The 12,996-nt window shown below is 33.9% G+C and overlaps 1 protein-coding gene across 1 annotated transcript; it reads right to left on the reverse strand.

The window, feature by feature from the left end:
- Positions 1-5,006: 5,006 nt before the first annotated feature.
- On the reverse strand, positions 5,007-12,822 carry clrn1 (clarin 1). Its single transcript, XM_051129363.1, has 3 exons — positions 12,241-12,822; positions 9,618-9,797; positions 5,007-6,676 (listed from the first exon to the last, which is right to left on the reverse strand). The coding sequence occupies exons 1-3, from the start codon at positions 12,491-12,493 to the stop codon at positions 6,411-6,413; spliced, it is 699 nt and encodes a 232-aa protein (XP_050985320.1). The 5' UTR covers positions 12,494-12,822; the 3' UTR covers positions 5,007-6,410.
- Between the last annotated feature and the right edge of the window lie 174 nt (positions 12,823-12,996).

A 12,996-nucleotide genomic window follows, 5' to 3' on the forward strand; every position in this document is an offset into this window, starting at 1 on the left:
ACAGATTGCATTAAAAAAGATGGAAGCACAATCACAAGTTATGAGATATGATTTTTATATATTTAGCAAAAACATTTCACCACAAAAATAAAGCTCTATCATTATTTACTATATACTCTCTCAAAATATTGACTATAGGCCTCCAAAAATATTCAATGTACTATAATTTCATTCACAAAACAGACATAGTTCTTTCTTATATTTTGGTCTGCTCATCAATATATGGCACAGAGTTCGTATATTATTTTTATGATTCTTGTATTTAGATTTCTCATTTAAAGGGGTCATCGGATGCAAAGTTCACTTTTACATGTTGTTTGAACATTAATGTGTGTTGGCAGTGTATGTGCAAATCTGATAAAAATCCATGCAGTGGTTTTTAATTAATCTGTAATCTGAATCCCTTTTTCAAATCGAGCTGTTCTCAGATGCCTGTCGTTGTGGCGTCACACCCACAGAGGCCGCTCCCACGATAGTTGATTGACATGAGCGTCTTACCTAAGATCAGTTGTAACAGTCCAACCTCCATGTTTTGATGATGGAGCAGGGATGTAAATTAGACAAGAATTGAGCGATTGAGGTGTTGTGTTGCTGGATGTAATAATGAACGTAGTGGTCGCCATTTACTCCCGACATCTGAGCCGCTGAAGATGCAGTGGATTACGTTTGTTTGTGAAGGGAATGCGCCTCCCGATCTACATATATCCGTCTATGTTCGCTCAACTCATTCATGATCCAGCTTCACTTACAGCAGAAGTGAGTATAAGGTTGTTTTTTTTTTTATGAATGTGATCGCCTTTCCTAACAATGTGCTAGCTAGCAAGTTTAGCGGCTAAATGCGGCTAAATGTGGCTAAAGTAAACAGGCTCGTCACTCCACAGAGAGAAGAGAGGGGCGGGGTGAGCAGAGCTCATTTGCATTTAAAGCAGCCTCGACCAGAATGGGATGATTTTTGCAGAGCTGATTTTGGCAAGGTAAAAAGGGTGTTGTTTTACACTACCATTGAGAATATTTAACCAAATTATATTATAGACTTTTCATTAAGACCCTAAAGAATCATATCAACTTGTGGAAAATGGGCATCTGATGACCCCTTTAAAGGGTTGATTCGCCATTAATTAATGTCTTCAAAGATGATCTTACTGTGTTTCAAAGAAGAAGAAAAATGGAAAATCATGCCCATTTGGAACGACGTGTGGGGCAATAAATTAAGACAGTTTTGTCCTTTTAAGCTGAACTAGTCTAGTACCCAAAATCTCTTATGAAAACTAACCATGGTTTTATTACAAATAAAACAACAACAAAACATGGTTACTATACTTAAACTATGGTAACTACAAATTAACCATGATTTTGGTATTCTAACCATAGTTTAATGATAGTTGTAAAACTGTAGTTTTACAAATGGTAATCAATACGCCAATCAAACACGGTTACACTTTTTCTATAATAAACCCATAGTTCATTTTCGTAAGCGCTTGTGAACGCATCCCGTGTAAATGTCTAAATTAGAAATAAAAACATTAAGCAATCCAAATAAAAAGCAGATAAATAAAAAACGACTAAGGCTTACTTACATAGCTCTGTGGTAATTCCAACCTGTAAGGTAAAAACACATTCAGTAAACATGGAGGGTGGCTGGGCAGCAAAAGTAGAGAACGCGCGCGCGTACCCGCGGGAGTTAAATATCTCTCTCCATTTATCCAGTTCCGCGATCTGCTGGAGGATTTCATCTATTTCACTGCTGGCCTCCACATCAGCGTCCATCTAACACGGTTACACTTTTTCTATAATAAACCCATCTAGTAGTTCAAATGTTTCAAGTATTATAAAATGCCAAAAGTAATTAAATTCAACCTTTACGATTATAGTAATGTTTAAGTAATAACAATGTCTATACACACAGAAAAAAAATGGTGCTTCAGTGGTTCTTCAGCGGTTCTTTGGTGTGATTGTGGTGCTATATAGCACCGTTAGTGTATAAAGAACCGGTCATGCCCCTGTCTGGTTCTTCACTAGCCTCTTCAGTGGTTCTTTGGGGCGCGTTAAGATGCTATATAGCACCACTGCCATACAAAGAACCTGTTAAGGTCTGAATAAGGATCTCTAACTCTCTTTAAACTCTTCAGTTGGGGAAAAGATTAAAAACAACATTAACATACAGTGTATTTCCTGAAGATTTTTTTGCCCCTAAGGCCCCCATAAGGAAATATTTCCCACATAAGACCTTTTGACCTTAGAAAAGCATAAAAGTGATTCAAGACATTTTGCCATTGTAGTAAATATATTTACTACTATTGTAGTAATACAAGCCCCTATGATTGTTTCTATTGAGCACCGTTTTTGTTGAAGTAATAAAATGCTATACACAGCAAAATCCCCAGTGTTAATTTAACACTCTGAGTGTGGTGCTACATATAAACACTGAAGCAGTGTTGAAGCCCCGAGATAATTAGGTGATTAACAGTGGATGATTGAACATTATTGAAGACACCTGATGTTAATAAGCAGAATCACCAAAGGAGAAAACCAAAATTTTTAAGCAACCATTACAGTGGTCAATGTTTGCATTAGTTGGGCTCTTGACCCTTAAATCATCAATATTAGATCTTATTTGGCTGCAATTATTGAGTTATAACAACCAGACAAGCAAAGAGCAAAAGTCAATAAGATGGCGTTGACTGTGTGTGAACATCATCATATAGTGACTTGAGTATTTGACATAGAATTTTCTTACACTTACAAAAAAAACTGTGAACAAAAGATCAATGAGTTTTGCCATAATCAGACAGATGATGAAAAAAAGTTTATCTTAATTTAGACACACAGACATGAAGAATCAGTGAAGAATCACAACAACAGTGACCATCAAAAGCGTGTTTCCAATCAGAACTCATCCATGACTCCCATCAAATTGCGGCATGAATAAATTATGAGAGTTTAGTTGATCTGTTTATCTGAATATGCCGTTTGTCACCATTGTTGAGATTCATGGGCTGGTTCTTGATGTCTATGTGTGCCTAGGTAAAAAAATTTTTTTTTTTTAGAAACAGGTTGTGAAAAAACTTTCCAAAATGTATAGGAAATGCTGGTTCTTCTGTTATGAGGATTGTCAAGGTTATTACAATTTGCAAAACAAACAAACAAAAAAAAAAAATACCTAACTTAGAGACTAGACTCTATATAGTGATTTACAATTAAAATGAATATGTTAAAACATAATCACCTGGTGACTTGAGCTTTTGGCTTGTCTGGCTGTTTTAACTCAAATACAGCAGCCAAACAAAATCTAGTCTTAAAGATTAAAGGGTCAAGAGTACAGTAAGATCTTTCAAACATTGACCACTATAATGGTTTGACAAAAATGGAGGTTTTATTTATTTATTTATTTATTTTATTTTGTTAGTGGTGGATTGTTGACTGCTTTGCAATGAAGATTTAATTGTGAAATGCATATGAACTAAAATTGTTGCTCCAAGATGTGCAAGGTTTATTTACTGATAGCATATAGTAGTTCAAATGTTTCAAGTATTATAAAATGCCATAAGTAATTAAATTCAACCTTTACGATTATAGTAATGTTTAAGTAATAACAATTTGTTTTGTCTATAGTTTACAGCATTAGCAGAGATAGAATTAATTCCTTAAGAAATGTTATATTGCATTTGGTTTTATTTAAAGACAGCCACAATTTGTTAAAACAAATAAACAAACAAACAAACAAAAATATTCATTTTATTCTATTTTTTTTTCTCCTGCTTTAGCTAAAATGTATATATATACCAAAGACCAAGTGTATAAAATGTAGAAATTCACAAAGCTTTACAAAATCATAATTTGCTCTTTGGTTACAGTGCCATCTACTGATGCATTGTTGACTAAGATTTTATAGTGTAGGCTATGTATTTTTACTTAGCAAGTGTTACAGCTTAGGCTGTGTCACCAAAGTGCAAAAGGGAACATGCATTTTGCATTTGGATGCCTACCAGTAAACGATGCACATCAACTATTATCAAAAAGACAAACTGCAAATACTGATTAGATGAGCACATGTTCTGGTTAACCAACATCAAGACACATATGACTATGTCTCTATTTGGTTGTGTGTTCCGGAAATAAAGAGGTGATGTGTGAAAAGATTGTGGGGTTATGTTTTTTTGTTTTCCTATGGCATATAATAGTCAATGAAACAGAGAAATAAAAGACAAATTATTTATTCAGCTCATAATTAGCTCATTTGTCCAAAAGTTTATAATAAACAAATACTCATTAGTTCTAGGTTTTTATTTATTTGTTTATTTATACACTGATATTGAAAACGTGTGCTATTTTTATAGCAAGAAATTGTGTGGTGTGTTAGTTTCTTATCAGAGTTATCAAAGTCACAGCTGAATGTACTGTTTAGCCAACTCAACTGAATTACTATTTTTAAAAATAATTTTGAATTGAAGGTTGAGCTGTTTATTCTGCATATATTTCACTTATTTATCACTTCTAAATTGAGTCAACCTAAATCTGTATCACACAACCATAAAAATAAAAGCCATACCTTATCTCTTCTTTAGAAAAGAGTTGTCAACCTGCTTGACTGCAGGTTCAGGTGAGAATCCTTTAAACTCTGTTTAAAGTTCAAACCTCAGTGTGAACCAGGTCACCAAGACATCGTTTATATACCTGACACTTGGTATTCAGGATGCAGACAGACACATGGCTGCACAACATGACAGAGAGCCTCCTTTCAGTTTACAGTTTCCTGGCAGCAGGTGGAGTACTTTGTTTCTTTTCTGTTGGTCTGAATTCTGTGCTAACAAAGCAGTGCTCTTTCATGATGTCTTGAGTGATGAGTGCCGGTTTTCTCTTCTTTCACAGCATTGTTCCTGGATGCTTGAAACCTCCCAAATACATTCAAAAATGTACATAAAATGTACAAACTTTATATTGTGCTGTGATTTTTGTCTGTTCATAGAATACATATAAAAAGCAATGTGTTATGAATGAAACTAGAATACTTCATATGATTTTATTTTGAGTAAAGGCACAGAATTCATAGTGACCAAAAAGGCTGCACTCCCATAACAATGATGAAAATCAGGGTGTCGGAATTGATGCAGCATATCTACGCAAAACATAATTGTGTATTTTTGTATATATTTGATGTATTTTTGGCCCCTCTCATTTTTACTACTTTTTAAACTCATTTTGTTTTTAAATGTATTATTGTATTTACCTTAACTTAATTTTGGTAAATCTCAGTTTGAAAATAACATCTGAGTATAAAAAAAATCATGATTTATTATAAATGGATTTGTTAAACATCACATTTGTATTATGGTAAACGCACATTGGCACAACGTTAGTGTCTAAACAAAGAGGACAAATAAGAACTATTTATGAAAAGAAAATGCAAAAAAACACAGTTTAAAGTTAGTGAGAACATTAAATCCATATTGATCATCAAATATGTGATAAATCAATATCAGTTGTTACATCTGTCTGATAGTTGGATTAATGTGCCTAAATGATGAAATGAGATACAAAATCATTTTATTAGGTTTATAAATTCAATCCATTTCCATGCATGTTTTACTTAAATGATATGTAGGCATATATAAAAACAGCTATTTGACTATAAAATGGCCCTAAAAAGCCAAGAAAACATAAAATGGATGAATGCTGTTGCATTAGATAACAAAATAGCAAACCATGTGGCAAACAAATGCTGCTGGACTGCATCTCAGAATAAATTTTATTTTAGTGACAGTAATATACTATAATACTTTTTGTTAGTATTTTAATTGAATTTTATTTTTATTATTTCATTTCAATTTTAGTAAATCTGTTGTGTTTTTGTCATTTATTATTATTATTGATATGTCTGTATAGCTACAGTTTTTAATTTTAGTTTATTTAATTTAGGATATTTGATTTTACTTGATTTTACATTTTGTTATAATGCAAAGACATTCATACATATTTAAGTGTGGCTTAAGTGTCAAAACACTTTGTGGGGTCACTTCAGAACTGCCAATTGTCACATCCCTTTGTGCCACAACTGGATTATAAAACATCCACAACCAAAGGAAACTGTCATGTCCCCAGCCAGACTGGAAACTACAGGGTGTTTTCATCAGCCGTTTGAAATGGTGAGTGTTAATTGTTCGAGTGATTGACAGAATGAATGCTCCATCAGCCTCACTCCCGCCTCCCCGCTGCGAGATAAGAACCCTTTTCTCCAGACACGCGGGCATCTCAAAGTTCATCACCACACGTGGTCTCAATAGCTTAAGAGGCTCATATGGGTTCGGCTGTAAACAAAACGGATGCCGCTATTCGGAAGACTCCTATTGAGAAGTGCCAGTCACCGTGGTAGGATGTCGTGTGCAGGGGAGGAAGTAGAACAAAAGGGCTGGTTAGTACATGAGATCCGCCGCTCCTGTGCTCGCATCAGACTCTTTGGCCTCCTGAAAGGGGAACTGGATCCCGGCCAGGCGGATGAGCAAGACGTTGAGGCCGTGCATGAGGAAGGTGAGGAAGATGAGCCAGAAGGATCTGTCGTACCTCTCATTTTGCGTCTTGTAGACGAAGCTGGCCTCATTGAAGTTGAAGATGATCTCGGTCAGGTGGTGCAGCTTCACCTCCGACGAGAACAGGATGAGGACCATGCAGGCACAGAAACCTGTCGGGAAACAGAATAATAGATTCTGCCTAATGAATAAAAGTGGTTCTTAAAGGAATAGTTCATGCAAAAATACAAATTCTGTCATTTTTTTCATATTTTTGACCATGCAATGAAAGTCAATGGGGTCCAAAGCAACACTGTGCTCTTAATGACTTCCTCAAAGAAGAAAGAAGTTCATTCAGGTTTGTAATGACCCAAGGCCAAATGACTCATTTTGAATTGAAATATTTCTTTAAATAAGAAAAAGCCTCAGAGCAACCATTGTTGCCAGTTTAGCTGTATTCTTGACGCTTAGTTTTTTACCACATCCCTTTACTGTAAAGGAACTTAATTTAGCTTGTTACAGTATAAGTGCATTTTATCTTGGCAAGTATAACCGACTCTTTAAATTCATTTAGCTTTTTTTAGGGCCTTTAAATACACCTCTAAATAAAATACTGTTTGCCCTATTTATGTAATGCTAGTGGCTGGTGATTAACACTGTCAGTTTCCAAAAAGGGCAAAAAAAGTACCATAAAAAGAGCAGTGAGCAATAGTACATAGTAATAGTACAGTCATTACTACATACTGAAAGTCTTAACCTTTAATGTAAGTGTCAAATTTAACTCATCACCATGATCATTCATGAGACGCACAGAAACATTTTCAGAGCCTTGAATGCGCGCAAACACACGATTTGAGAGCTGCCGTGGATAGAGACTTATAATGACAAACTGCTCCTCACAAAAAGCTAATGTATGACTTCATAAGACTCATGGGCTGCTGTTAAGGTGCAGTCACATGTGCTGCTGTTTAGCAAATTTTTGTGAGCGAAATCCATTCATTTCAAGAGGAATCCATGCATTTGGGATTTTTTTTTTCTTTTGTGTGAAGGTGAAGGATTTCCCCATTCAGGTTTCACAACAGCTTCAAGCTGACCAACAGAAAGCTGCTTGGATTGAAAGGGACCTCTGCCTGTTTTGGTACTGTTACCACACTTTTATGGTGTATTATTAATCTTTTGAAGCTTTAAAAAAGAAATCACCGTCTACTTCCACTGTATGGAAAAGAGCAGCTGAGATACATCATAAGGTGAGTACATCATAAATTTTCAATTCAGTTGAACTATGCTTTTAATTCATTAATATTTGACTTTTTTTCTGCCATTAAAAGAGGTAGTCAATAGGCTAAAATTGAACATAATATATATATATATATATATATATATATACACTACCGTTCAAAAGTTTGGGGTCAGTAAGACTTGTAATAGAAGTCTCTTATGCTCATCAAGGCTGCATTTATTTGATTAAAAATATAGAAAAAAACAGTAATATTGCAAAATGTTTTTACAATATAAAATAATGTTTTTTATTTTAACATACTTTAAAATAGAATTTATTCCTGTGATGAAAAGCTGAATTTTTATCAGCTGTTACTCCAGTCTTAAGTGTCACATGATCCTTCAGAAATCATTCTAATATGCGGATTTATTATTAGAATGATCAATGTTGGATAATATCAACAGTTGTGTTGCCAAATATTTTTTGGAACCTGTAATTTTTTTTTTCAGGATTCTTTCATGAATAACAAGTTTAAAAAGTACAGTGTTTACTCAAAATATAAATATTTTATAACAATGTAAATGATTTATTATTGACTTTTAATAAACTTTTAATTATTAACTTAATACATCCTTGGTGAATAAAAGTATTAATTTCTTAAAAAAAAAAAAAAAAAAAAAAAAAAGAAACATGTAAAATGTTGATAGAAAAATGTACTGACCCCAAACTTTTGAACGGTAGTGTGTATATATATATATATATATATAAACATACATATATACACCACCGTTCAAATGTTTGGGTTAATATTTTTTAAGGCACAAATTAATATATTAAGAATTCATTAAATCGTTAAAAAAAAAGTGATTCTGTTTTATTTTTTAACTTAATGGTGTTCAGTTGTGCGGACAGGTCAAATGGCCTATTAGGGTGCCATCTGTACACACACAACAGAGGCACCTGACACTAGAGATGGAGTGGAAATCTGGCCAGTTCCACCAAGCGCATTCATTTCCATCACTTTATTTATTTATCACGCAGTTCTCTCTTCTCAGGGTAGCTGAGATCACTTTCTCACTACTAACAGAGAGTTATTAACAATTGCAGAGGCTGGTGTTTACCGTGCTTCAGTAAAGACTCTGTCTGAATGGATGTATGTGTGAAATATTTATCACATACTGTATTCAAGATCTGGATTTTCTCTCAAGATTTAAGAATTCAAGCAGATGTTGACTTGGTAAAAGCTTTACACTGACATATCCTTACCAGTTATTCTTTTTATTTGTGTAAATGCTTTTTTTGTATTGTTTTATAATATATATTGTTTTGGTTATTACCTGTTTTATTATATTTATTATATAATATATTTTTTTTATTTTTATTTGGTGATTTGGACTTGAAATTGAACTTGAATTATCTGAGTCAGTTTTCACTCAGAAATTGTTTCACAAATAATTACAGAGAAGCAGCAAAGAACACACTGATTTAACATACAATTTTTAAGTAGTATTTTGTTGTGAAATAGCATCTTTAAAATCTTTAAACTTTAAAAATCTTAAACTTAAAATACTATATATTACAGAAAAGACAATCTGGCATTTACAAATGTTATTTTTAAAATACTGGCTGGTTTAAAGAATATCCTAAATGAGAATTATTTTGGTTTTTAGGTTTATAATAATTTGATGAGTTTAATAAAAATAAAGATTACACTGTGAAAATTACATTTTACAAGAAAATACTACTCCAGTCTCCAAAATGTCATGTTTAATGAGTTACATTGTAATTACATGTAAAATTTACTGCAGATTTCTGAGTGTTTAGTGTTCATAGTAGGTACAGCATGTTTCCAGACTTTTCTGTCTGTATTTGTATGTGTGTGAGCAAAGTCTTACAGCTTATCATGTTCCAGAGGTAAAGGCCCTGGGGTCCATGCAGTGTCTCGTATGGGTTTCCAAAAGCGTTGTAAAAGAAGAAGGCACAGGACACTGAGGAGAAGACGATGAGCACCGCGCAGAAGAAGATCACGCTCACATGCAGACTGGCTGGAACCACATCCATCAGGTCAGGAAAAACTACACAGAATAAAGAGATTTCTCATGAACTCCATCGCTTGAGTTTAAATTTAGGATTGATGAGGATATGAATGATTATCACGTACATGTGAGGAAAATATACTGGGAATCAGTGTTTAATTTGTCATCGATGTCTTCAAGCTATTGTGAGTGACTGTTTCATTTTGACTCTGACCATTATCTCTGAATGATCTTGATGATAAAATTTGAGTACAGTATGTATGTAAAATTATTTCACTCATTGATTGTTTCCGTCCACAATTTGCCTGCATGTTCTCGGTTCTCGTGAGTAAAAACAAATTTACGATGACAATGTTCTGTTGTTCTGCTAAATGTTTGCTTCTTGGATCTGGGGCTTTTCCAAATCTCATTAGGAAAGAATGAATCATTGTACATGAAGCTGTCATAACAGAGCTGTCTGAGTCCCAATCAAAGCCCCATCAAAGAGACGAGTCCCTTCCAAAACTCAAGATAAAACAACTGTAAAACTAAAATCTGATAAACTGAACAATGAATTAGATGTCTTTTGAAACAGCCCCTTAGACTTGTTTAAATCTATTAAATCTATAGAAGTACTTTGAAGGGGATTTACAGTACTTGCTACGCAAGAAAGAATACAGCAATAATTTTCCAAAGCATTAGACTGATGATGACTAAAAAATAGGATGATTCACTCACCCTCAATTTACTCATCATTTACTCACAAATCAATGTACTAATCATTTACTCACTCTCATGTCATTGCCGAACCTGTATATTTTTCTTTCTTTCATAGAACACAAAGAAGGAAACCCTTTTCCAAGCATTTACAAAACCTTTTAAGGTTCCAATATATATATACATATATATATATATATATATATATATATATATATATATATATATATATATATATATAATTTTGCAGTAGCCTTCAGCTGCTATCAATGTGATATGAAGTCACTTCCCTTCAAGTTTTCAAGTTCACACAGCTGCAGTACAGTACAGTAACTATTAATAGGTTCTGCTATTTGCAGGGCAAAGATCACAATACTTTCTACATTTTGTATGGCATATCTATTGTTTTACGATTTAAAATGAAGTTGTTAATTGTTATGATTTTTATTTAATGTAATGCAATAAGGGTATTATTTATGTGCACAAAAATGTCCAAATTATTTTAGAGGCACTGTCATGTACTACAGTATTAACATTCTCTTATATTGCATTGCTGTGTGGTTTAAACAGTATTATGTATTATTTATATTTCTGGTGTGTTTTAAACACAGTTGTACTGTTCTTTTCTTAAAGGGATAGTTCACCCAAAAATGAAAATTCTGTCTTTTTTATCTTTGCTGTCAGAAATAAATAAATAAATAAAATAAAAAATAACATAATAATTAAAAGATGGGTGACTTTTCTATTTGCTGACATGACATGGTTAGAATCAAATGGTAAATATCATATATTATGTTGGGTGTCCATCTTAGAGATAATCACCATGTTTAGAATGAAACCACCATATTTAAAAATATGATGTTAATCATATCATATAATATAATATATAATTTGTTGTTACTATGGTACATTGTATTTATTGTATATTTATTGAACAAAAAATAATTATTTAAAAAAAAAAAGCAGAAGATACCACAAAATTTGCTAAAGTGATTGTTTTGAACAAGTATTATCTTAGACATTATTTAAAACAACAACAGCAACAAAAACATTATTTTAGCTAAAGTATTTGTATCAATACTGTGTGCATTTTGCCCCATACTGGTGAGCCTTTTTCCCTGTGTGTAAAAAAGGCCGCCCTTGACACCCTCATAAATTTATAAGATTTTAAATAAACGACTTGTATGATTTATTGCACACAAAATCTGTTGCTCCATAAATGCTTAATACAAAGTGTATTTTTTTTTTTCTGCAATTATACATTAGGCGCAATGAACAGCACATTTTGTCTTAAGGTGTGCTTTTAGCCCCGTTGTACACTCTCAAAAATAAAAGTGCTTAACAATGCCATAAAACAACTTTTTTGTTTAAAGTGTTTCATAAAGAACCTTTCACATTTGAAGAACATTTCTGTTTCAGGCAAAAGAAGGTTCTTCGGATTATAAAAAGGTCAGGAAGAGATTCTTCCTCATTCAGTGATGACCTCAATCTGTGTTTTTTGAGAATGTTGTCTGGAACATAAAAGATTTTTTTTTTTTTTTTTTTGGAAGAATGTGGGTAACCAAGCAGTTGCTGGATTCCACTGCATCCATAGTAGGGAAAAATATACTAGTCAATGGGGATCAGCAACTTTTTGGTTACCAACATTCTTCAAAATATCCTCTTTTGTTTTTTTTTTTTTTTTAGCAGAAGATAGAAACTCGTGTAGGTTTGGAACAACATGAGGGTGAGTAAATGATGACAGAACGTTCATTTTTGGTGGAGTTATTTTAAGACGCTTACTCACAAGAGAAATAAAAGGGCCTGTCTCCCAGACCACACTGTTTCATCCCCTGGCCGTGGAAAAGCCCGTAGTTCGTCCTTCCGATGAATTTTTCCAGCTCTGCTCCGGACGCGTTGACGATCTGCGCTCCCGTCTTGCACAGAACAGCCGCTTGAACCCAGAACTGCGTCCCCATCGCAGCCGCCACGACCAGAACACAACCAAAACAAAGTACGCCAGCGACAGAGAATATAATTTTCTTTTGATGGTTAGGCATTATGTTTGACACGGCGACAAGCGCGTCCACAGTAATCAATGAATATCCAAACGACTATTCCTGTAATCCAGCATGGAGAAGGACATTGTGCTGTTGTCGATTTCCGTTTAAGTCTAAAAACACGAATGCAATAAGACGCTCTCTAATGCTAGATAGCACATGTTGGAAAAGTGAAGTTGGATCCCAATGTCTTCTCTGGATAGAGTTACGGCAGGCTCATTCACTGTACTCCGTCTCCAAGCAACCGGGTTGAACGTCTCGCACCAGTGATCAGGCATGATGTGACCTTACATCGGATTGGTTGCTAGATCAACATCTCTGGCTGCATTTAATAAAGCTACAGTTGAACTTTAAATATAGAGTTTACTGTGTGTGATGTAATGGCGGGCTAGCTATTATACGAATATGAAATAATAATCCAAGTAATTAAAATCTACACCTCTTGGGAATACATGTTTTGACTGACTTAGCCTACACTAGGCTTGTCTGACACATAGACATAT

This window comes from Labeo rohita, chromosome 15, assembly GCF_022985175.1.
Source record: "Labeo rohita strain BAU-BD-2019 chromosome 15, IGBB_LRoh.1.0, whole genome shotgun sequence".
Lineage (NCBI taxonomy): Eukaryota > Metazoa > Chordata > Actinopteri > Cypriniformes > Cyprinidae > Labeo > Labeo rohita.